At 41.3% G+C, this 26,801-nt stretch overlaps 1 protein-coding gene across 4 annotated transcripts in view; it reads left to right on the forward strand.

The window, feature by feature from the left end:
• The window catches only part of RFX3 (regulatory factor X3), a 123,001-nt gene that overhangs the window by 72,858 nt on the left and 23,342 nt on the right, over positions 1–26,801 (forward strand). For 2 of the 4 annotated variants that reach the window (XM_033172776.1, XM_033172777.1), the window contains exons 3-7: positions 4,570–4,667; positions 7,548–7,806; positions 16,236–16,310; positions 23,031–23,212; positions 25,812–25,931. In XM_033172776.1, coding sequence (XP_033028667.1) covers positions 4,570–4,667; positions 7,548–7,806; positions 16,236–16,310; positions 23,031–23,212; positions 25,812–25,931 — 734 coding nt within the window. The remainder of the gene's footprint in view (positions 1–4,569; positions 4,668–7,547; positions 7,807–16,235; positions 16,311–23,030; positions 23,213–25,811; positions 25,932–26,801) is intronic. The other 2 variants (XM_033172779.1, XM_033172778.1) reach the window with 2 other exon arrangements.

Consider the following 26,801-nt stretch of genomic DNA (forward strand, 5'->3'; position numbering starts at 1 on the left):
ACCATAAACAATGTGAAGGACTCAAATTAGGGTAAGAACAATAACAGTAACAAAATATTTTGGCAGTTTGATAATAGATTCTAAAGTAAAAATATTTAAAATGACCACCTGTAGCAAAATTAATGTACTGTAATGTGTGCATATAGGTAGGGAGAGCTAAGGGTCTCCCACCAAACTAACCCCCACCACCCCAACCGAATCAGGAGCATAGTTGCCCGTCTCCTGCATTAGTCAATTAGCAAGACGTGAGGCCAGGATGACCCCGCCCCAGGCCATGCAGCCTGCGGTCTGACTTGTGGTCTTCCTTTATAGGGTTCCTTTATAGGGTTATCCATTGGTGGTGATGTCCTGTCTTCTGTCATGGCAGCTCTGGCAAATTTTCCAATGCAGACTGACAATTTTCTGATGCAAACTACCCTATGTACACCACCTAATTTGCGTAGGACTCCCCCCCCCCTCCGGAAAACCCATGTCACTAGTGGTAGCTTGAGCATATGAGGTGAAGGGCTTGTTCAAATGAAGTTGCTGGAAGTAGGTTGAGATATGCTAGGATGCCCAACTATACCTCATTTACTTTGGTTCTCCAAACTAATTTCGTGAGTTCGATTCCCCTCCCCCTTTCCTCAAATATCTAGAACTGGGTCTTTAAAATTTGATATTTAACTGGTTTGCCCATGAAATATAGCTAAGTGATGATGTAAGATAGATAGCTAGATAGGAAATATTGCATGTTCCTAGTTCCAATAACAACTGCAAGTACAGCTTATTTTGGGTTGCCCCAGCCACTCTGAACAGCTTCCAAGAGAATATACAAAAGCACAACAGAACATCACACATTAATAGCTTCCCAATGCAAGGCTGCCTTCAGATGTCTACAGAAGGTCGTATAATTATTTCTCTCCTTGACATCTGATGGGAGAGCATTCCACACGGTGGAACGACCAAGAAGGCCCTCTGTCTGGTCCCTTCACTTCTCGCAATGAGGAAACTACCATTATACAATTCTTGTTTTAGAAAATAATCCTAGCATGGTGAGTTCTCTTAAATCAGGTTTCTTATTGATATGTAAGTCTAGGGAGAATAAGTTTGGGGTTTTAAAAAAATACTTAGGATATTAGTACTGTAATTCCATTTTGTCTTTTTTCACAAATCTGTTAAAGGCTCACTCTTTTCCCATTTACAGTCATACCTTGGGTTGCGATCGCTGAGGGTTACGCGTTTTCAGGTTACGGACACGCCGAACCTGGAAGTACCAGAACGGGTTACTTCTGGGTTTTGGCACTCGCACATGCACAGAACTGCTAAATCGCGCATGCGCAGAAGCGCCAAATTGCATCATGCGCAGACGCGGTGCTGCGGGTTGCGAACGCGTCTCCCGCACAGATCACATTCGCAACCCGAGCGTCCACTGTACTGATTTACAGATTGAAAACCTGTTTACTTGATTCACACAACTAGGTAAATGCTTTAACATATTTTTATATTGAAATTGCCCATACAGTCTTGCCATTAATAGACATGTAAACACACCTGTTCAACTCCTTTCATATATTGAGATCTTGTGCATTGTACATTGGCGGGGTAGAGAAGAGATGGGTTTATACCCTGGATGGGGTAGAATGCCCAAAGAATAAATCACAATATTTTTCTTAAGTGGGTAGTGGGCTCATTTACAGTGAGCCTTCCGTGATCTGACTATTGTGGATTGATGCTGGCCTGACCTGGTGGTGAGATAAATTGTCTACATAAATTGTATCCATGATGTGTCTTGGGGAAATGAGATTTGGGAGGGGGTGTTGGATGACCGATCTCAGTGATGAGCGAGAGGAAGAAGTTGCCTTCTGGTTGCCCTCCGTCTCCTGCTGCCTCTCCTGCTCTGGAAACTCTTCCTGACTTCCGCTGGCTGCTTGCCCTTGTCTGAGATGGGGAGGACAGAAGCCTTGGTACTCTCCCCCCATTGGCTTGTGCCCTTGCCAAGTTTGTAATTCTTAGATGACCTAGTCGGGGAGGAGATAATCATGGATGCCTTAGTTCAGATTCCTGCATTGCAGGGAGTTGGACTAGGTGACCCTCAAGCTCCCTTCCAACTCTACAAATTAGGATTTTTTGAAATCAGTCCCAGCTGGAATGAAGTAGTCAAAGCACCTTATAGTTTCCAGAAGTTCAAAACTGTAAGAACGAAAATGGCCTGGTGTTTTTAAAAAGCACATTGTGACAATTCTTAAATCCTTACATAGGTTTGTAAACAGATTCAAAATGGAAAGACTTCACAGTTGAGAATAATATAAATAAATTAATGTAATTGCACAGAAGTCATTCCCTACAAATTCTGGGTTAGTGGATGACAAGGCCTCAGTTTTTCACTAAAAGTATATGATTTGTTTTTAAAGTGAAGGTATTTGTATTGATTCAAATGAAGAATTTGTACTGATGGCTTTTCAAAGATTTATGTGAATAGCAAAAAAATAAGATATTTAATTTGCTGGTAACAGCTTTACACAGTCCAATTAGAGTAGCAGAGACATATAATTGAAAAGCACTTAAGCACTAGAATATCTTTCATCGTCTCTCAATGTGTGGATAAACAGTACCCCCTGCCAGTCCCCAAAGTAGTGTGAGTAATAGACTGCTGGCAGTTCTTCATATTTACTCATTCGATTATCTTCAAGGATAACATCTGAAGATCCACATATAAATCTATAGAATGTATAAATATGGACACGAATTCCAGGGTAATTTTGTTTGAAAACAGATATCATGCAGCAGAGCAGTCAGGATAAAAGATAGTGGTAAGCTGCATTTTTGTTATGTTTTCAAGAGTTCAGAATCTAGTTGACAGGAAATAGCATGAATTTGTCCAGACAGCTGCAGTGCTCCTGAAGGAAATAGACAATTATTAAAAGGCAGAATTTGCTGACAGAATTAAGTTCCAACTTCCAGCAAACCATGTTTAGGGAAGTATAACTGTTGCTTGACTCAAACCATGCTATGCAATAGGCTGGCAAAGGAGAATTGGAAAACAAGCTGTGGTTTGTACAAGTTGTGGTTTGGTATGAGGTCTGAATAGAAAACCCATAGTTAAGTCCTTTGTTCTGTTTCCAGAGGCCATTGCACCCAGAGACAAGATTATTGAGCAGGGAAGTAACTATAAACCATGGTTTGCTTGATTGTGTCAGCACTTAAGGTATTGCTATGTTAGACATAGGAATGAGTGTCGGCCTCAGCAGTGCTTTTTCTGGTGGTACTCAGTGGCACACAGCCCCGCCACCGCCACCCCCCAGAGATGCTCAGCTGCATGGGGAGCCATGGCATGAACAAAGCCCCTCCGGGGCCTGGGCACCATCCCCCCAGGGCTGACCGGAGCACCCAAGTCCCGCTCCCCAAGGGGTGCCAGAATGGGGGGGGGGTGCAGCTTATGATGTGCTTCCCCCACGTGCCTTGGGCTCAACTGCTGGCTGGCTGGGTGCCCCCTGGTCACCTCGCTGGTGGCGCTCACGGTGGTTGTTGCAGGGCAGGGGGAGAAGCTGCTGGTCAGTGCCGTAACCCCCCCCCCCCGAAAAGGCACTGGGCCTCAGCTTCACCCTCTCTGGTTTTGTGCTGTCCTGCTCTTCCATCACAGCCTGAGAAAGAGAGGGGATGTTTTCACTTCCGTTTCGGATTAACAGCAGTCTGGGGTTGCATCTGAATCATAAACTGGGGTCATACTATGATTTATTGAAACAAGCCAGCTTCATAAACCACAGTCTGCAGTTGGCTTGTTTAAGCAAACCATAATGAAGACTAACCATGGCTTACATGGCTTCGCATTTCCTGCTGAATTGTGCTTTCGTCAAAAAGGCAAACAAAATTCTTGGAGCTCCTTGCAGCCATAATGGAAGCTGAGAGGAGAGGGGAAGATACATGAGCTTGACTACACTCATTCCTATAATAATAAACCTTAGTTCATTGTTCTGTCGAAACACAGCCTATAGTTTGGGTTTAAATTATTATTTTAGCACAGACCATGGTTTGTCATAGCATCTGAACAGTTCACAATATTCTTTCCCCCTTCATTAAAAAAATTTAGCCATGAAACTAATACTGCTAAGTCACTTTTTGATAATTCAGGTATATTTACAGAACAAGAGTGAATCTCTTCTAAATGTTACGTTACGTTATGTTACATTATGTTGACACCTGCTGAAAAGTTACTTTTTAATGTTTAATATTTTACTATGTTTTATATATGCTGTCTGCGACTGGACCTAACGGTCAGGGGTACCTTTACCTTTACCTTTATATATGCTGTAAGTTGCCCAGAGTGGCTGGGGGAACCCAGTCAGGTGGGCAGGGTATAAATAATAAAGTTATTAGTATGATTACTTTAAAATTGTACAGATAAATAAAGCAAGCATGCCTTGGGGAGCTTGTCCTTAGTCACCATACTGTGGGTTTGTTTTGTAATCTGTTTAAGAAGCTCCACTGCTCCACTGTTTGTTTATTGCTCACTAATAATTAGCAACAGTAGAGATTAGGTGCCGAATGGCCGAGAGGGAAACCCATCTCATCATGTGACTGATTTCTTTGCAGGTTCAGCAAGTGCAAACGGTGCAACAGGTCCAGCATGTCTACCCAGCCCAGGTGCAGTATGTGGAGGGAAGTGACACCGTCTACACAAACGGAGCTATGTAAGTCCTTCACCTTGGACATCCCACTCATCCATGCAGATCTTCTACATGCAGGCTGCACATAGGACCAAAGATGGGAAAATGTGTGAGAAAGTGAACATATGAAACCACCCTCGCCAATTGTGAATGATGGACCCCCATCATTCATTCTGTGTTTGTTTTGTTTTTTTAAGCTCCATCACGGTTGACTCCTGGTGGTAGCTAATGATCTTTTGTGGTTGGCGTGGATCTTGAAGGGGTGGTGGGTGTTTCTTTGGCACATGATACAGGTGAAGCCCATGTTGAGATGAAAACCATGGTTGGCATTTTTCTTTTCAGTAGACACAGGAAACATAAATAAGCTAATGCCACAAATAAGCTGAACAGTTCTGATTATGGGAGTGTGTGATAATTACACAGTCTTAGGAGTATGTGATAATTACACAGTCTAGGAATTTTGAAAGAAGTGAGAGAGAGCAAGCAGTGTCCTTAAAGTGGTGCATACGTCATTACAATACCGGGTGATAAATAAAACTGCCTTATGGTAGAGAATCTTTGCCATGCTCATAGGGAAATTTTCAGTGAGGCAGAAGCAGCATTCTAGTCAGTATATTATGCACATCACAGATCTGTGAGTTTTCAGACGGTTGATCTATGAATAGTGAGGTACAAAGAGTACATTTTAAAGTGGATGACTCTTGAGGTTGTATTGCCTGTTCTCTACCATTATAATGTACTTCTCATGGATGAATGTGACCATGATATGTCACTTGCATTGTGCAGATAGAAAGAGATCAGTTTAGCACCTGAATTTTTATAATTATCATACTCCTTCAGTTTTATGTTGCTAGATATCTCTAATTAATTATAGGTCTCTAGTATTGTGACTCTTACGTTGCTTATTTCTCATATAGCCAGCCTTCTAGATGCCTTTGTTCATTCCCTGTGTTGCAAAAGCTGTTTCCTAAGGGCAGAATTAGACATTTGCCTGGTTTTCACATTACCTTGAACATGGGAGAGGGGAATGTGGCCTCATTGCCGCTTGGTTCTGCTGCTGCTGTACTAAGTCAAGCCATGTCATCTAAGCCCCAGGCCATGGTTTAGCTCTCTCTAAACTAGCTAGCTTCAAGCTGTAATCACGGTTTGTCCTAAATCAAACCACCAGCAGAATAACTGGGGAGGAACAAGGTGGCTGCCATTTCCCTTTGAGAACTTGCACCCTCATGCATTTGCACGAAGCACTGCTTTGGCCTAGTTAGTGTGATGTGTGAACCAGACCCTCAGGAAGGACATGCGGTGCTGCCAAAAACGAAAGCCCAGGGTCGTGTTAACATTCTCCATCTCCTCTCCATAATAATTCCAAATATATTGTCTGCAAATTACATTGTGGTTAATGTTTTCAACATCTCTGCTTTGCAGGAATAAATCATTTAAAAACCTATAAAAACTTGGGTTAGTTCTCATAAATATTGATGGGTGTAAGCAGCTTTCCTAATTTTTAGCTAAGAGATCTTGTCTACTTTCCTCACAGTAATATTGGCTAATATGATTAAATGTATTAATGTTATTAAATTCTATTACTATCCCTGCATACTGTTGAAATAACAATAATAAATGAACTCTTTGTAAATAGATGGTGAAGTTAAACACTACAGTATTATGAACAGGTGTTTGAATTGAGGTTCTTCTGTGCGTTTAGATTTTTATAGCAATTAGGCTGCCTGTAAGGAAATAACACTTAACTGAGTACAGAAAAGAATTAATTGCAAGGAAAAGCCTTTCTTGATGGAGTGAAAAGCAGCTGTAAAACAGTACTAAACCTAAGAGCAACTTTTGCATGGAAAGATCAGTGTGCTCCAGGTAAACAAAGTCTATTGAATGAGCAGATGAAAGAGAATTTAGGGTCGCATTCAGCTCAGGTACATGCTGAGGCAAGATGAGGTGGCAGAAGTACTAATTTATAAAAGGTGACAGATCATTGTCATGACATTTCCATAGAACCTAATAGAGTCAGCTGGGAATAAATCAATGTGTGGGAGTGTGCCATGTGCACACCACCTTTGAAACTTCAGAAAATATAAAAGATTTACCCTTTCAGTGCCATTCTCTTTCATCAGAATTATTACTACCTGACTTCTTTCCCACAGGGAAATGTCAGAAAGACACAAAACATCTTGAGCACATGAAAATAGTAACTGGCATTGGACTAGATGATCCTCAGGGTCCCTTCCAACTTCATGATTTTATGTTTGTGTCCACAGGGACACACACACACACAGCCCAGTTCCTGTATACATCGCTTGTGCTTTCCGTTGGACATGCTAGAATCTGGAGAATCTGCTTTTGTTTCTTTTTAAAGTTATTGTATAGCTCTCATGATTTCACCCAGAAGTTTGAATACATATGGGCAAACACAGCAGCACACTTTCTGTGCTTGATCAAGTTTTCAGCATCTAAGCTGAGCCATTTTTCTGCCCGTAAGTGTATGTCATCTTTCTAGTGAATTAGTATTTTGTATTCTGAGCTCAAAAGTACTTGAAGTTGACATCACTGAGGGTGAGCATTTGAAACAGGTGGACTCGGGAGTTACATGCTTGTTGTGTTTTTCTATTAGCAAAGGGTGTGTCATCTCCACTTCTAAACATTGGAAATAACAGTTTGCTGTGTTGCTACTTTTGTAGTAAATAGTTGATAGTTTTTTCCAGGAAAAGAGAATTCATTTTAGATTATAAGCTAATAAATTTAAAAGACTTTGTGCAATAATAAATGCTGTTAGAAATTAGAAATAATATTTAGCTCGATGCAAGCCATTGGTGCTTAACTCTGTGGTGAAACAGTTGTCTTCCTCTAGTAAAAGGATGCATATAAACAATTTTGTCTTTTCTCTCTCTTTCCCTGAAGACGAACAACCACGTATCCTTACACAGAAACTCAGATGTACAGCCAAAACACTGGAGGGAATTACTTTGATACCCAAGGCAGTTCTGCACAGGTGACTACTGTGGTCTCTTCTCATAGTATGGTGGGCACTGGAGGCATTCAGATGGGTGTCACGGGAGGACAGCTCATCAGCAGCACGGGAGGCACCTACCTGATTGGCAACTCCATGGAGAACTCTGGCCATTCAGTGACGCACACCACGCGCGCCTCCCCAGCCACAGTAAGTAGCGCAGACGCTTCGGTCTCTCTTGAGCTACGTCTTTCCTGCATGTTAGTTTTCAGTAGCAGAAATTCCAGGTTGGCTTAATGAAGGCACGGGCTACCGGGCCCTGTTGCCATGCAACCTCTATTCATTTCCGTGTCACTTCCACAAGGACATTGAAATGAACAAAGCTTCACAGCAATGGGTCGCAGGGGTTTTTGCCCCAAATAATTGACGCCCACCATGCAAAAAAAGGGGGGGGGAGAGAAAGGGAAAAGTATGAGTCTCATTCTCTTCCATGGTTTTACTCAGATTTATTCGAATAGATTCAGACTTTCAGATGGCTTTCTCTCAAACCTATGTTCAGGATATTTACTTTGTGGGGAAATAAAATTGCGGAAATTTAGTTAAATATACTGACAGTATCACAGCTTCTTTCACTGCATTCTTTTCAGTTCTGGATTTCATGTCTCCTGTATGGGTTGCTCTAGGTAGTTCTCCATGTGGTTGTCATTTGTGTTTTAGCTTTCTTGATATTGATAGCAGCTTCAGTCACAGTTGTAGTTTCCATGTGAGCAGGCATTTGACTGCATTAGAGGTATGTATCACAGAGATTAGCAACTGCATGTAAAGTTGCTAAATGGCAGGTGGATGCAAATGAACTCAGTGTTTGATAACTTTTTATTCCTTAAAAACAACCAATCCTATTCCTGGTTAATATAAATTGTAGCAGTAAATGATAGTTTGTATTATCATGGTTTGTTGAATAGTCTAGGGTCCAGCTTACTGATATTCAGACAAACCATGGCTTGTTTTGTCTAGTGTTGGCTTGCTATTCCTTGAGCTCCTCTGCAAATACCCTGCTGCTACGCTGAAGCCCTTTGTGGCATCTGGGGACTGGCAAGGCATCACCAGCTGCCTTACCATTGGCTGGTTGCAGAAACTGGGCAGTGAACATAAACACTCACCTTGGAGATCTTTGGCCTCTCCAGAAAGCCTCTAAGCAGTAAAACATCCTCCTCCCACAATCCTTTTGAAGAAAAAGTCCTTTCCCTCTGAAAGTCTTCTGCTTGCACCCAAATTATGTAGTTTGCCATCAGGCGAGGCTTTCTTTTGCTCCTCTCAGCGGTGATTGTTCAGTGGGCAAGGGAGACATTAAACTTCTCAGTTTCACATTCACCCACACTTGCTCTGACAGCCTCCTCACCCTGCCCACACACAACTTGGGTGATCCCGGTCTCCCACAAAGTGCAATAGTGTAATTTGCTCCAAACAAACCATGATGAGTGATCTTAGTCAGCTTAAGACATACAAAGAAACCAGTGTTGAGTTTAACAAACCATGGTTTAACGTTGCATCTGTACGAGGCCATTATGTTATGAGAACCTGTGGTGTTCTAGGTGTTATTGAACTCATATCAGCTCCAGCCAGCGTGGCTGATGGCCAGGAATGATGGGAGTTGTGGTCCTGCAATATCTGGAGGACTGCAAAATGGAGGAGAACATACAAATAAAATAGAGCTGCTTGTAGTAGCCATGTTAAAATACAGAGGCAGTGAGGAAAGGAGGAAAAAAAACAACCCAAAACTGCATTATGATATTAATGAGAGAAATATTAAACATTGGGAACGAAACCCAGAAAGCCTTGTAGGGAACGAAGGTTTCTGAGGTTCCTTTTCTACTCTCTCTGCCTTGCCAGAAAAACCATTCTGTAAAGTCAGTGGATCTTGTAGATTGGCATTCAAGAGAACTTAAGTTTAAAGAGGAAATCTCATAAGACATTGTGTAGTTTTGTCAAATTCAGATTATAATGTATAGGGGTTTTTGGATGCAGACTAGGAAAGGCAAGTTTTAAGAAAGGAAATTACATACATTTCAAATGTTGACCCCTTGATGTAGAAGGTTCACCAACCATGAATATATTGAAAATCAGATTCCTTTTTTTAAATGAGGGTTTTTAATTTCTGTGTGTACTTTCTTTAGGGTTTTTAAAAAATAGTTTATTACATAATACGTATAAATTGTAGATACATTGTGCTTCCGCTTTACAGCTAGAAACTTTTATTTAAAAATACTTCTCAGTTGTTTTTTTAAATAAATCTTAAATTGTTGGAATTGTAGAGCATACTTTTCAACTGCTGATGCCATACACAGCAATATCCATAATTGTTGCATGTACCATCTGTTTTGGCAAATTAAAAAGAGAGAGTTTAAAAAACTGAAGAGCTTGAAAGAGAAACTTTCAAGCAGCTTGTGTGTTTTTTAATATTATGACTAATTGGTGTTAAAATAGCAAAAGACAAAAGAGTGGCTGGTAAATTCAAATTTTATATTTGTTCTGTAATGTGAAATACTGTCCCTATTTTGAACTGCATAATTACTGTATTCTTCCTCATTATTTTTGCAACAGCAACCCCCCCCCAAAAAAAAACTATGATGTGGTAGAAAATAAACTGTTTCAAGATTCCAGAAGTTCTTTGTGTATCTTGTTCTAACAATATGCCATGGAAGCTTACTCTGCTAAGTGTTTTATAATGCATTTACAAGAAAAAGAAATCCACCAAGCTCTCTGTATGCCAGTTTCACCAACTACTTGATGACATCAGTATTATATTTGGAGATTGATGACAGTATTTCTGTCACCTGTTACAAGTTCATTTTTTGAAAATCCCAATGTGAAATAGTTACAAAATGGGAAAAGCTGTTGATTTATACATAGAAATGAGTGACAGTCAATATGAAAAACAAGGCTTATGTTGAAATCAGATGTTTGAATTCATTGATATTATGATAGTCTTTTATTACATTTTGTCACTGTGAACCAGATTAGAATTATATTTACTTTGGAAAGGACTTGAGTTAGTTCTCAGCGTTGTATTTCAGTATTGCTAAATGGTGTTAAAAGTACAATATGCAGGTTACAGGGGTGTAGCAATTGGGGGGGGGGTTGCCAGGGTGATGACCCTGGGCACATTTGTCTGGGATGCACTGCTCACCCCACCCTCCCAGCTTTGCATGGCTTTGTGAGGCTGAGTTCTGAGTTCCGCCAGTCAAATAATTCAGATCAGATCCCAGCCTTGTGAAGTGGAGCAGGGCTGGGATGATCCAAGGGCTGCGTTGGTTGTCCTGCCCCCCACCATAGGCAAGTAGGTGGCTCAGCACAGCCCCGCTTGGCTCTGGGGTGTGTGGCGCTCTGACAGTAGCCTGGACTGGGTTGGCACGGCAGGCTCCGTTCACCCTCTGAGCCCTACCGCCTCCTGGTGTGTGCTGCTGGCAAACCACGCTATGCCACTGGCGGGTTACACAAGATTTTTCATTGGTGGTTAATTCATGAATGCTATCCTTAATAAACAGATGTTGATTAATCTAGGCAGAGGATTTCAAATTATTAGTAAGATTCCCCTGTTCACTTTGGTCACTCTCAAAATCAATGTGAGTTTGCAATTAATGTTTCACTTCATTTGCATACCTGAGATAATGATAGTGATATTGAGTGGTAACTGCCCACTGATGGAAGGGAATCCATTTGGCCACACACACCCCTCTGAGGAGACTGGGGTTCTGGGAGCAGATTGGACTGAACAGATTTAGAGAATGCCTGGGCCACAGCAGGGCAGAGGGCGACTGCTGAAATTTGCCTCACTTCCTGTTCTGCAGACAGATTCTCATCCATCAGTGAGCAATCACTTGTCACCCAGTGATCACCAATTTAAAACAGGCCAGACGGGAGCCCATATTTATGAAGGTGGGCTTCTATAATTATTTCAGCTTCCATCTCTGCTGAATATTGACACAAGCTGACATTTTACTATGAATCTTTTATATATTTGTGTTTCGGAAAGATTCTACGTTGTATAAACCGGTGCTGAATCAGTATTTTTTCATTTTTCTTGCCAGGGTTTGACAAAACTGATGTTGGTAGCCCGCCCTGTTTTCACCCTGACAGCATGTGCACGGACACATGCACAGAGGGGATAGGGTCTTCTTACATTATGCAGGCAACTCTTCCACTTCATGGCTGATAGGGAGCTAAGATTCTTCCAATGTTGTGGTGCCCATAGTGGAAGCGAGAGGGGAGCAAGACCAGGCTGGCTTCTGTTGCTCCCTTTTCCTTATCCACTTCTCCTTTATAGAGCAGGATGAGCTTTCTCTCTCTGATGTGGTTTTCTCTCTCTGATGTGATAAGCTGGGAAAGGAGAAGAAATTTGTGCTTCAGTGATAGCTTGAAGTTCTTACTCCCCTAACTCCAGCCCATAGGATCAATGAAACCTTGAGAATTTTGTTGATTGGTTCTACAAAAACACTACCTAAAGGAATTTCCTGACATACCTTGAAGAAGGTGTATGTTCCACTTTTGTGTGGAATTAGTAGTGGACGGCTTGGGAGCTGAAATTTCAAGGAACTTATTGAGAGAAACTTCAGAGAAAAGTAACCGGAAGATGCAAGCTTTGCCCCAAGGTCCTAAAAAATAGTTTGCATTGTTTTAGTCGCAATTATTGATGTTTTGCAGATGTTTTCTTGCTACAGCAATTGATCTGCGGCATTGCTGTGAAGCATTTGTCTTGGAGTGCACTCAGACTGCTTTAAGTATTTAGAATTTGTGAAGATTTAAACAAGACATAAGAGAAAGGTATGAAATCACACTACTGTGAATGTTCTACCTTTTCCTAAAAGCCAATAGGAGATTGTGCCATATTTTTTAATGTACCACCAGAGGCTTTGTGTGATTGGTTGGAATCCACATTTCCATACGAGTGCAGAATTTTATACTGAGTGCAGAAAGCAGCTGAAATTGTGAACAATTTTATTTATTTATTTTAAAAAATTCAGGAAGTTTCCATCGTGGCTTGAAAGTGTGAAAACGAATGAAGGTTGCAGTCCCATGTGTTAGTGCTCTGTGCAGGACGGTGCTATTCTCTGTCCTCCTGCAGGGCTGGAGTGTCTTTGCAGATGAAGCAGAGATGATGGTTCATAACAAACCCTGGTCAGTTTCAAAACAAGTCCACTTCAAGCCACAGGTTAGGGAACTGGCTTGCTAAATAAAGTGCAATCACTCACTTGGGATTCTTTCATGGTTTCGCCTTGTGTGGAAACTGGGCAAAAGAGAGGGACCGCTAAGGGCTCCTTCACAAATTAAACTGGCAGGATGGGAAGGGTAGCTTTTGTGTAAAGCGCTGGTTCCCAATTAGCTAAATGCTGCAGACCCACCCCCCTTTTTTTCAAAAGCCAAGCCCTAGACCCCCTACTTTTGAAAATTGTGATATCTCTCTGGTAGTTTTTGTTATCTGGGTGGTGCCATGGGCCCCTTAGGTGGGTTATGCAGACCCCCAGGGGGTCCACCAACCACCAATTGGAAACCACTGGTACAGAGGGAAGCCACAGCTCGCTCTGCATGTCCCAAGACATTTATTGGCGTGGGGAAGAGCAAGTATTTTTCAGATACAAATGCTGCAATCACTTCCATGTCACCAGAGTAATGCAAGAAAAGGCCCTAAAAAGAGCAGTGAAATGGTTGCTTAGACATACTAGAAACAAATTATGCAAATTTTCTTAATTTGCATAATTATATGCCAACTCCATAATTATGAGTTACTGTAGCACAACATTTGCCTTTTCAAATGCAAGATACTCCATGTACCACCCAATAACTAAACAACTGTTCTTCTGAGAACTTTTTTTTTAAAGCAGAAAGCACATTGTACATACTGATAATATAACACACACAATTTGTAGTGAATTGTTTCCTTAACATGTGGTGGTATGTTGTGCACAAATGTTAAATCAATGTCTCTTTATGGAAAAAAAAAATATTTGTTCACTCTCCTGTTGTGTGTTAATAGGGACTTGATCATTAAAAGATGCAATTAGCACATTCATACAGTTGCATATTCCAATACATTGTTACCCCAATTTCCCCCAAAATTTGGAAGAGTTATCTTAAATAGAGGCTGTCGTTTGTGAGAATATGTGAAGGCAACATGACAGGCACATTTCAATTATTTATTTGCCGTTGTAGCCTGTTATTGGCAAACAGAAGATTTATTTGTATTTGTGCACATTGCAGGTCTAAACAGATTATTATTAGAAGGACATTATTTCTGGAGATCTAAAATTATTTGTGTACTCACATTAGTCCTGTTGTACACTGAAGGTTTGAATATGGACAATCCATACAGTGCTTTGTGTATTGAGGTTTGCAACCATTTTAGTCTGCATTAATTTAGATAAAACTAGGGTGTATAGTTATTAGTCTATTAATACAAACTTAGTGATATGTTCTTTCAAAATAATAAGTCATTTGTTTACTTGAGAGTATAGTACAATACTTTCTGTTACTGTGTTCTCCTCTGTCCAGTACAGGACTACATAGCAAGAGTGGGGCTAAAACACTCCCCCATAACAGTTAATTTTCCTATGATATAAAATGCTGTTAAGAATACAAGAACATAAGAAGAGCTCTGCTGGATCAGGAAAGAGGTTCAAATCTGGAATCACTTAGCTTATGTTACTTGCATTTAAAGGTTCCTTGTATCTTTGGCGTTCTAGGTTAGACCACTGTACAATACTGTACTTTGCATGTGTCTGCCTATGATTTATGTTCTGGAAATAGCAGCACGTACAGCACCCATTTTGCAATTACATCATTGGTGACCAGTTGGCTTCCAGGCTCAGCTTGAAGTGCTGCTTTTGAGCTATAATGCCCTAAAGTGTCTGGGTCCCTAACGCCATAAGGACGGGGTGCTGGGATATTCATTGCAGTGAGTTGCAACATGCAGGCAATGTCTTCTCTAAAGCTGCAGAATTCTCTCTAGGGAAATTCATCTCGTTCCCTTCTTTTTGGTTTTTAGACATCATGCCAAAGTGGTCCTCTTCTGGCAGGCTTTTGAGTTGCCCTGATTACCTCTTTTTCCTGCTTCTGCTTTTCTGATCAACATCACTGCTAATTTGTTTCTCTGGGGTGTTTTTCAAATTTGACGATTTACATGTTTAATATACTTTGTTAGAGACCTTGAAGATTCTTCACTGAGATCGTGGTTTAAAATAATAAAAAAATAAATAGATTTCCTGGAGAATGTTATACTAAATAAAGTATTTTACAGTTTTCTGTGTCCTATGAGAAGGGCCTGAAGTTCAGTGGGAGGGGACATGCTGTACAGGCGTAAATGGTCACATTTCAACCCCTGGCATTTCTAATTAAAAAGGTAGACGGCTAGGAGGCTAGGAAAGACTTCCACTGGTTAGAGTAGACAAGACTTGGCTGGATCGGACAGTGGTTTGACACAGACAAATACTATCTTCAGTTGGTCTCTTCATAATCTGATCATTGTAGAAAGTTCTCTAAAAAGACTCCATTCAGAAAAATAAAAACATGTTTATGTTTTTGTCCATTCTGTAGTGTCCCCCCCAACAACTGATTGATTTCATGCTGTTTTTATTTCATTCAGAATCATCACAGTAGCTTATTTGTTACTATCTCTCTGAGCAGCTTAAGAGGGAACTGGGAAGTTCTGTCAAAATGCTTCTATTTTTATATATTCCCGCATACAGATTTATTTATAAGTGCAAATGCAAATATTCTACGTAAGGACATATACACAAGGCCAGGATGCAAAGAAAGAGCAGGTGTGAATGAAGCATATGTTCCATCAGGCTCATCAGGGATTTGTCTTGTGTCTCTCCCCCCCCCCCAGCCCCATTTCGGAACCCATTACCCTATTTAAACTGAGCAGCGGTGTACATTTTTGCAGTGGGAACTGCTCTTGCAAAAGCATTTCAGCAAAGGACCAGATCTGAGTGTAGTTCTCTCCTGCTCATCTGCATTTGTCTTTGGAAGGCCAGGGTGCTAGCCCAGTCAATAAATTCTGGTGGCTTGGTAGCCGTTTAAATCATGAGATTAATTAAAGTTGTTCAATCATTTTTCAAGAATCACCTGGCAAGAGACACATAATAAGAATTTGTAGGTCCAAAGAAGAAACCCTCCTGGTGCCATCCTGTTCATGTTTACTTGGAAGTAGGTCTCACCAAGATCAGGGAGACCTGCTCCCAGAACGGAGCAGAGGGTTGCAGGCTCAACCAAGTGTTTCCAGTTCTTTGTATACTTATTTTCTAGGATGCTTATCTGTTTTCTATGGATATTATACCATGCTCAGGATTCTGAAATGTTTGCATTGTGGCTTAACAATAAATCATGTCTGTCTTTCTTTCTTTTTATGGAATGAGCAGGAGTGGGGGGTGGCCTTTTTGATAACTTGCTCTTTCAGTTTTGTTGAAGCAGTTGTTGTTGCAAAATTTGCTGGGGTAAATATTTGAAGACTATGCCCCCAATAAATTGTAATAGCTTTGAACTAAAGTTTTCTTTTGAACTTTGGCAATCTATCAAAATTTCTGTGGTCAGTCTTTTATTACTATCTTGTCTTGAGCCCTTTTTTTAATGACATCTATTATCAGATTGAAATGGCGATTGAGACACTGCAAAAGTCTGATGGTCTGTCCACTCACAGAAGCTCTCTTCTCAACAGCCATGTAAGTTGCCTCTTCTTCATGTAAACTAATCCCTTGCTTGATTTGCATGCCTAGCTTGCCTTCTAAATGCTTGTTTTGGTTGCTGCTTTTTTTCTTTTTCTTTTTCTTTTCTTTTCCTTTTCTTTTTTGTCTCCTGAATCTTCCTTTCTACTTTTAAGCTCTCATAGCAACTCCTCACTGTATCTATTTTCAGACACAATGACAATGCAGCAAAATTGTTGAGTTGTTTGATTCCTTTGCCCTTATAACATTGCTCAAACCACCATGAGCATTTTTTTAAAAAAAACCCAGTTTTATTTGGATTGTTAACATAGGCTTCATACTGTTAAATAAAATGTTAAACAAAAAGATGTCACAGTTGTGACTTAAGATTTTTTTAAGCAAAGAAATAATTTCACTGCTTTATGCTTCTTTGTTGCCAATTCCTAATACTCCACCGTGCTCCAGTACAACCAAGAAACAGGATGTGACTCTTTAGGCCAGGGGTCAGTAACCTTTTTCAGCTATGGGGCAGTCCACTGTCCCTCAGACCATGTGGTGGGCAGGATTATATTTTTTTGGGGGGGGATGAACCAATTCCTATGCCCCACAAATAGCCTAGAGATGCATTATAAATAAAAGCACACATTCTACTCATGTAAAAACACGCTGATTCCTGGACCGTCTGCAGGCCAGATTGAGAAGGCGATTGGGCCGCATCCAGGCCCCAGGCCTTAGGTTGCCTACCCCTGCTTTAGGCGAAGACCTAGACCTGTATAGATAAGAGCAGATAGGACTTTCAGAGAGGACACTACTAGAGGGAGGAAGCAGATTTGGCCCTTACCGCAGCCATGTTCTGAGTATCTCTCTTTATTGTTTCCCATGCAATCTCACTCCCATGCCGACAAAGTGGGGATGCTTTTGTAGTGGAGCAAAACCCTCCCCTCCAAGCCAGACGGGGTCACCTGGAATTCTGTAGTGGGACTATAACATCCCTTTGCAGAGAGTCCTTGCCATATGAGGACTGTTTTCATATACAGCCTGCCTCTCAAAATGGCAAGTGTTTTGCCACTTTGTAAAATGGTGTTAATTTCCATATATTCATTACACAAAAGCCAATATTGTAATCAGTTGGCATCTTAAACACTTTCTTTTTATATATACAAAATTGTGCACCTGGAGGAGAGCCAGAAATATGAAAAAGTACATGTCTGGTGTTTCACAGGTACACAAGCTTCTGTTTCTTCAGGAAGAAATGCATTGTTGAGCTTTGTTGACCTAGCCTTAGGTTCTGTACCTCCTGATGCCTCTGAGTGTTGGACTGAGCCCAGGGTGACGTGACCCAGGCTGCCTCTGGGGTCAAGGAGAGTCAGGGGCTTGGTTCATGGGGTCCATACGCTTGTAGTTTCTGTATGCTCATAAACCCATGACCTTTTGAGTAGGCCTAACATCTTTTTATCCTCAGTGCTGTTTTCCTACCCTTGTGTTTTCCCACTCCTCCATCCCACAAGTTGGCCCCACTCAAAAATCTGTAAATATTGTTCAGCTCTCATCATGCCATCTCGTTATTGTTAAATCACAAAGCCTGTATGTTTCAAGTCTTGCAGATGAAAGAATGCTTTTCTAACTTGTGTTTGCATGAAAAAAGATCTTAAAAGAAGCATAACTATGGAAATGAAATTTCCAAATATGTGATAATCTCAAAATTAACTAATTGTGTATATATAAAAAGCTGGTTCAATTCATTCAAGAATTTACCTGCTGGCATATAAGTAAACTGCCACCACATTTCCTGAAACGTGTTGGTAAATCTGACAAAAGAGCACCTTGCTGTGCTATTTCCAGGGTAAAGGAAAGCAAAGCTAAGTCATTGTTCCAAAGCAGGTATTTTGTGAAGTTCTGTTTTGTAGTAGCGTGGGCCATATAGTAAATCTTTACCTGCAAAATTAACTATTTTCTTACAGTGCCTAGTGATCCATGGCTGAAAATATCATAGCTTTATGTAAACATATATTTCCAGAAAAATAAACCAATATACCTGTCAGGGAACTGCCCTCAGCCCAGCGGGAAGGGTCTTAGATGTATAGAGAGCCCCGACACCTCCTCAGCAGCGAGACCTCTCCAAGCTGGCAGAGCGACTCCTCCTCCTAGAAACCTGACCCAGACCCCTCCTTAAAATTAAGTTTTGAACGTAGAGATCTTTTAGACTTAGAGGTTATAGTGGGATGACATTCAGTAGATGGGATAACAGCACATAGTTTAATAGTATTTTAAATCTCTGTTTTTATCTGACCTCCCCTCATTTTATGTGTATGGTAATTACCAGTGTGGCTGAGAATTAGGTGGAAGGGTGAAGGTTGAAATTGGATGAAGGGAGGTAAATTTATTACATTAACTTATTTTTGCACATCATAACAACATTTGACTAAAATTTAAATTCCAAACTACAGTGGTGCCCCGTTAGACGAAAATAATCCGTTCTACGAATTTTTTCGTCTAGCGGCTTTTTCGTCTAGTGAAGCGGCAATGACAGCCGCGCTCCGCTAAACCCCCCAAAAAGGCGAAAATTTTTCGTCTTGCGAAGCAGCCCCATTAACTTTATCGTCTTGCGGGGCAGCTTCCGCTAGACGAATGCCGTTCGTCTAGCGAGGCATTCGTCTAGCGGGGCACCACTGTACTTTGAAACAGACTATCATAATGGTGACTTATAATGCCAATGCTTAACACTTTATGGTTAAAACAATATAAAAAATAAAAAATTCCTTCTGGTAGCACTTAGAGACCAACTAAGTTTGTTCTTGGTATGAGCTTTCATGTGCATGCACACTTCTCCAGATACACTGAAACAGAAGTATGGCATGGTCTTACAACATGGTCTTAATGCTGTCAGCTAGTGTTTTCTTTAAATTATTTGTATGTTGGGCCAAGTATTAATGCTTACTTATTTTTGTGGCTTTCTCATTATTTTAATGCCCATCCCCTGTTTATACCCAGCATCAGTTATTTGGAGCCATAGGCACCTGAGCATGAAAATGCTGTATAGCTATAATGCTAATATTCATTGCTAGACCTATTCTGCATGAATTTGTGTCAGAGTAGTTGCTGGTTACTAGAGGGGCATCTCTTACTGTTTCAAAGGCAAGTTTAAGCTTTTTATTCTACATACTGCCCTGTGATCTTCAGCTGAAGAGCGGTATATCAGAATAATCAATCATAATCCTGTACACCCACTACTAGCATACATGCAAGAGAGCTGTTGCCTTGCTCATTTTTGGAGGTCCATGCTTCCAAATACAGTGGTACCTCAGGTTACATACGCTTCAGGTTACAGACTCTGCTAACACAGAAATAACGCTTCAGGTTAAGAACTTTGCCTCAGGATAAGAACAGAAATCGTGCTCTGGTGGCACAGCGGCAGCGGGAGGGCCCATTAGCTAAAGTGGTGCTTCAGGTGAAGAACAGTTTCAGGTTAAGAACGGACCTCTGGAACAAATTAAGTACTTAACCAGAGGTACCACTGTATGTAGAACTTAAATTTATTATTTTCACTGTAACATTTTCTGTGACCTAAAACATCCTCTGCTCTACCCCCAGTTTTATAATTCAAAACAACTGGACCTTTGTCAGTGAAATGTGTGTGTCCTAAAGCAAAAGTCTTTATTCAGAATATTGACCGCACTGCCAGCAATGACTATTGCAAGTAACAGTTATATTCTGTCAAAAGTAAAGTTGTTTATTTTTTTTTTGTAAAAATGTATTTAAAATTAATCATAATATGTTATAATTCATCTATGGGGTGAAATGTCAAATGTTACATTTATATTTTAATTGGGAAGTGTTCTGTGGTTTTTGCAATTCCATTTCAGTATTTCCCTTTGGGATAAATAGCAATAGAATATCTGCTTTAATCTATGCTGATTAATTATAATGAGTTAAGTGCAAAGTTTGAAAGCTATGATGGTTCCTGTCCTCAGATATGCTTATGTTAGCTCATTAGTGAAATAAATAAGTGTTTTTAATACACCAAGGTAAAGGTTACCATTTCCCTTGACATACCGTCATAAGTTATATGATCATAATGGTACATAACTAATTTGAAAGAGATTTGTGACAAATGAGATATCTTGAAATAATATTGGGCACATGAACTAAAACAAGGAAGGAAGAACGGGCTGGATCCTGAGTTCCCCTCCACAGAGGCTTGCTTACGGAGTGCTCCAGGCCATGTTCCCCCTTCCCTCTCTCTCTGTTTCCTAAAACACTGCTTTGGGGGCACAATCCAGAACAGTGGGGGTGTTGCAGGAAGCTGCAGCGGAAAATGGTAATTGTACAAAATAGTCTGCCCTCCCCGGGATCTCAGTTCTGTTTGTGAAAGGGACACTCTGGATCTCTTGTTTGATAGGCTTTGAGCAAACAAACAAGCCATATCTCAGTTGCAACCGCGTGGAATTCCCAAGCACAGCATAACCTAGCATAACTATTTCCATTTTTTATATTAGCAAGAACAGCAGCAGCAGTAAGAACAGCAACAAGAAATATACAATGTATACAGCTTTTTAGAGGGTTCGTAGTGTTTATAACATTCTTTACAACAGCACTGTAACTCAGGTCAGTGTTATTATCCTTTGATGAGTGGCTGAAGCTGAGAGTCGGTGGCATGCCTTAGGTCTAAGATGAAATCTGAACCCAAATGCAGAGGGTCACCTGCCTCCACCTTTTGAGGAAACCTCTAATCCTGTCTGGCATGAGAAGTCGGTGTCAAGGAAGAGGGTGGGGAACCACTCAGGATAAGAAGTGGACCGGCCAGCATCCTTAATTGTGTTGCTGTGTTGGCTGGGACACAAGATGCAAAGCATGATGGGCAAAAGGGAGAGAGCAGTCCTTCTGGTCGCCCCCAGTACCTCCGGGACTTCTCATCTGCCTGCCCCGTGAACTTGATTTCCACGTGAAAGTCTCATTCTGGCTGCTGGTGGCCAGAGGAACTTTTCCTTCGCCTGCTGATCCTGATAGCCTTTCCACTGCCTTCATTCACAGCAGCAATGCGGGAAGATTTTAACCTTTGGATACTCATTGCAGTAGGCATTTCTTGGGGACTGGGGTTCTGCTGAAGGTTTTTGCTTGGGCTTTTGTCATTCAAGCTGGTCTGGTAACTAGAGTGCACTAATAGGGAGATGGCTAATGACAGGGGCCAGTTTGTTCAGCAGATGCCTGTTACTACAGCCCCAAAACCTTGCTTGTCTACACCAGAGATTTTCAACCCTTGTGAGTCCATGACTCCCTTGATCAGCTACATTCTTTTTGCAGCTCTCTGTGGGGCTCAGGAGCCCAGTTATGCGACCTCTTGCCTGCAGAGCTGGCAGCCTCTCACCCTTTTCCAAACACCTTCCCTTGTGGAGTGTTTCCTCAACCACCTCCTCTCCTTGGGAGTCCTCTGGGCAGCCACTGCTCTGAGCTGCCCCAAAGAGAGGTACCTTCCAGGGCACCATTCGCCTGCAGAGCTTATAGCCAGGGCTGCTGTGCAAGCCTTGGGGAGGCAAAGACGCCAAAGGGCATCAGAGGAGGGAGGGAAGGAAGGGAAGAAGTACAGAGACCAGTGTTGTCATGGCACCCCAGGGTGCCACAGCACACTGCTTGAAAACCACTGTTCTACACCAAACGGCTTGGAACAGCTAATCAGTAAGTATATCTAGCCATAGGTACCTCTCCCATTCCTATATATCTTACTAAAAACTACCAATCCTCAAAGACTGGTTGAACATTTCCCCCCTCCACTAGAATGTAAGATGGAAAGCTAATCCAAGGTTTCTTAGTGGAGTTTACTTCTAAATAGGAATGTACAGTACAGTATTAATTTGTGCTGTAAAAATGTTTTCCCTATTAAAACTGTAAAAAATTTAAGTGGTTTGATTATTTGGAAAGTGATCCTTTGTTTCTGTCTCAGTACTTGCAATCTGCTCTGCATACATTGTATAATTTTGCCATATCTGCAATGTGCCCCTCAACCCATGAATGATCATGTAAATCCCAAATAAAGTAGCCTAAAGCAGGGCTAGGGAAACCTCTGGCCCTCCGGTTGGACTCCCAGCTCCCATCAGCTCAAGCTAGCAGGGCCAATGGAAAGGGATGGTGGGAGTTGTACATTGGTTGCCCACCCTTGGTCCAAAGGAAGCCCAGCTTCTTCACAAGACCCAATTTGGTTTTCAGTGAAATTGGACCTCTCTCTCCCCTCCCCCCTTTCACTAGTGGGAGCAGGATCTGATCCAGAATCTTCAGCAGTTATAAAAACAAGTTATTCAAGTAAATACTGCAATATTTGTTACCTTGGTAATCTAATACTACAGAAGCATGGATAAATGTTACCAGTACTTCATAAGAATATTTTCCTTTTTGTTTGTGTGACTTGTTTTCAGTGTTGCTCTTCTTCTCTCAAGTGCCAACACTTTGTCTGAAAGTCTAGGTCAGTGTACATGGAATTAACATGTTGCTGCTTAAAGTAATTTATATTACCTGAGGCCACAAGTCTTAAGAATTCTGCTGTTTCTTTATTTGAAAAGCTATTTTAAGATGATGTAATGCTTTTAAAATTTCTGTGGAGAATTACCTGGAGCTAAAGAAAGATGTGTCCAGCTAAACAGAGAGAATTATTTTTGTTCTTTCATTATTTCAACACTAATGAAGGCATAACTGTTCTGCAAAGTTATGTTGAGATTATTTTTCTTCTTTGTTCCCAATTTGAAATAGCTCCAGTGGCTTTTAGACAACTATGAAACAGCAGAAGGAGTGAGTCTCCCCAGAAGTACCCTCTACAACCACTACTTGAGACACTGTCAGGAGCATAAATTGGACCCAGTCAATGCTGCCTCTTTTGGAAAACTAATAAGGTCAATTTTCATGGGCCTACGAACCAGAAGATTGGGAACCAGGTTAGTGTAAGGAAGCAAAGTTCTGAGTTAACGGGACAGAGTGTTACTCCCTCTAATAGCAAATTTATGCTCCCATGACAATAGACATGAAGCTGAAACATGATCACTGAGAAACAAAAGGTGGGAATCTTCATGTTCATGAAAACCCCAAATTGCAGAAGTACAAAAAACGTTTTGTTTTTTTTAAAGACCCAAAGCCCCCCTTCCCTCCAGTCTCAGTTTGCAGCGATTGACCAGGAAGGAGATCTTGGCAGTCTGGTGGTTAGTCAGAGGGGGCGTGATAGAGCTTTATATATGAGTGGAGAAAGTGGATGAAGAGATGTTTTTCTTGCCCTCATAATATTAGAACAAAGGGCAATTCTGTGAACCTTATAATGGGAGATTCAGGATAGGCAAGGTCTTTTAACATAGCACAGAATGAAACCATGGAATTTTCAATCACAGCATCTGTGTTCACCACCACTAATATGTTCTTGCAGGATAAGGCTATTAATGACTGCTTATTAACTGTATATTAATTGTAATATTACTTATTAGCTATATATTCCTTTTTGCTCAAGGTAGTCTACATGGTTCCCCCTCATCCTTCCTCCTTTTTATCTTCACAGCAACCCTGTGAAGTAGGTTAGACTAAGAGAGAGTCTAACTAGAACTCTAAACTAGAACACTCCTGTGTGGAATAAGGTTGTGTTGCAACTCCCACAACAAAGTGCTGTAAAAACAAAGTTTGTGCAATTGTCTAAATATACTGCCCAGTTCATTAAAATGTGTATTAAGCACTTTCTTCTCCCATATTGCTCTTTCAAGACATTGCCAAAGCACCAGTTTCTATCAAGCATTATAAGAGGTACATATATTAATTAGTACTTGCAAGCTATATTATCCATTGCAGCATGTAAGGTGCTTCATTTAACAAATGGCCTTAGATTAAATAGGGACGAAATGCTTCTGTCCATTTTTCCAAATGTTGCACCTCATTTTTCTGAATGAATCAGCCCCCTTTCAAGCAAGCTATCCTTGGAACAAAGGTGTGCGGTTTGCAGATTCAGCCTGTGTAAGAAATGTCAACAGCCCAGATAACATGCATTTCAGAATACAAGGGTCCTTTTTATATTGTCACAGCGGATTGCATGCCTTGATGCTATGCAGGAAATGTTTCAACTGCTGCCATATGGATGAAACCAGCAGCATATGGAATGTGAACAAACTTCCATAGAATAATAGTGATGGAATTGTGAGCTACTGGTGCCTGTAGTGCCAGATTCAGGCAGGACCATGAACTGAAGAAAAGCAGCCCACAGCTTCTTTGGCTACAGCTGGCTGCAGGAAGGCATGGCACACAGACAGGGATTCTGCTTCTGATAATAGGCATGTCCTAAGACGTGCTTTGGCCACCTCATGAGGAGAGAAGACTCCCTAGAAAAGACCCTGATGTTGGGAAAGATGGAGGGCACAAGGAGAAGGGGACGACAGAGGATGAGATCGTTGGACAGTGTTCTCAAAGCGACTAGCATGAGTTTGACCAAACTGTGGGAGGCAGTGGAGGATAGGGGTGCCTGGCGTGCTCTGGTCCATGGGGTCATGAAGTGCTTTGTTCAGCCTGCCTGTGGGAAGATGCTGCAGGGTAGAAAGCAACAACTGCAGTCCATTTATATGTTCCCCTGACTGTAACTGAACACTTGAGGACATGGCACTGGTCTCAGACCAGGTGGTTCTTTTTGAGTTAGAGGGTGGTGTGCTCACCCCACACCTCTTTCAGGATCCTGGCTGACACCTAGAGATGATGCCCCATATCCAAACACAGCAACAGTTGTGATTATATAGGCAGTGAGTAAATCCCCCTCTGGTCTCTCAGGCTAAGTCCCTCGTACCACCCTCAGAGGAGAGAGAGGAGAAAGCTTTGCCAACCATATGTAAGGTGGCTGCTTTTGGGTGGCCACCATATACACAGCATTTGTTCATCCCACTGGGCAGGGGGCACAAAGGGAGTCCCCGTGAAGGGCACCATGTCCTTGCATTATTGCTTGCAAATCTTTTGCCCAGTGGGAGCAACTTCCTTTTGATCTTACGTTTTTGTCATAAAAGGAAACTTAGAATAAATAGTTAAAGACAAAATAATTGCAATTTCTCTCCCCTACCCCACCCCTTCTCTTTCACAAACTAGTAACACTGGTTGAAATCCTATACGCACTTAGCCTCCTTAAATTCTATTGACATTCTGAGATCAAGCCAACTAACTACGTATAAATCTACATACAGTACATTTCTTAATCATTAGAGTAATCCACAGTCCCCTGCTGTTTGGGCCATTTTCTATTCGAGTGGTAAAAACCTTGTCAAGAGACCAATATGTGGAAGGATTGTGAAATATTTGCAGTTGTAACTAAGTGAATATCTAATACTCAGATAGCTTTCCATTCTGCTGGGACTAAATTGGCTGTATAGGATTATTCTTGCGCAGTCAGAGGAAAGCAGCCAAATTTAACAACAGTCTGAGATACAATTCAGATCTAAAATATTTAAGAACAACCCAAAGGGATCACATTTGCTTTTAGGTTGTGTACATTTCCTTGTCTTTAATATTTGCTTTTTCCCAAAGGGGGAACTCCAAATATCATTACTATGGGATTCGTGTCAAGCCAGACTCCCCTCTAAATCGGCTACAAGAGGACATGCAATATATGGCTATGAGACAGCAACCCATGCAGCAGAAACAAAGGTACAGTCCTGCCAAGCTGACCAGACCCCTTGGAATCCAGCATCTCTTTCTGCATCTCTCTGTCGCGGGAGTGTTTGCCAGGGAGCAGTAACCTCTCCTTTTATTAGACCACATAACTTCTCTAGCGGAAAGTTTACCTGCAGTTGCCTCAACCATACACTCTTTTAGACACTACATAAAACCTTACCATTTGGGTTGGGTTTTTAGATGCTGATGCATTAAGTCGTTTTTGTAATGTTGTTAATTATGTGATTTCTGAGAATTATTTTCATATTTCTATTTATTTTAAGTTAAGTTTTTATATTACCTTATTTTCAAAAGCTGGCCTGTGACTACCAGTATTATTCGTGAAGGTTGGTATAAAAACATACAAACCAACCACCTTTTATCTGGACAGAAATAATTTTGCTAAAGGGCGTTATCTCATAGTTTTATATCAAAATTGAGTGAGGAGTGAGTGGTTAAATGTAAAAGTGTTTGTGTTTCTAGAATCTACTAAACTTGAGAAGAGAATTTGGCTTTTAATGAGAGGAGATAGAATTATGTGTGCCACCCTACGGCCAAGTTTGGAATGCTTAAAAAGAAAAAAGAAAAAAGCTGAGATCCAATGCCATGCCAGCGGACAGGACAACATTTCCCTTCCTACCTGCTGCCCTGCCCCCCCCCCAGCGAAAAAATCAGTTGTGGCAGGTCTTCCAGTGCCCCAGAGCAGATTTTGGGGGTGCCTGGGGGCTGCAAAGCAGGAGGGCAGGGAGGGTAACTCTCATTTGCACAAGAGGGTGTTTGTTGTGGATGCAGGATGGGTCGAGAAGGAAGTGAAGTAAACACGACTTTATGAATGCTTTGTGCTGCTCTTAACTTAGAGCATTA

This window comes from Lacerta agilis, chromosome 16 (genome assembly GCF_009819535.1).
Source record: "Lacerta agilis isolate rLacAgi1 chromosome 16, rLacAgi1.pri, whole genome shotgun sequence".
Classification (NCBI taxonomy): Eukaryota; Metazoa; Chordata; class Lepidosauria; order Squamata; family Lacertidae; genus Lacerta; species Lacerta agilis.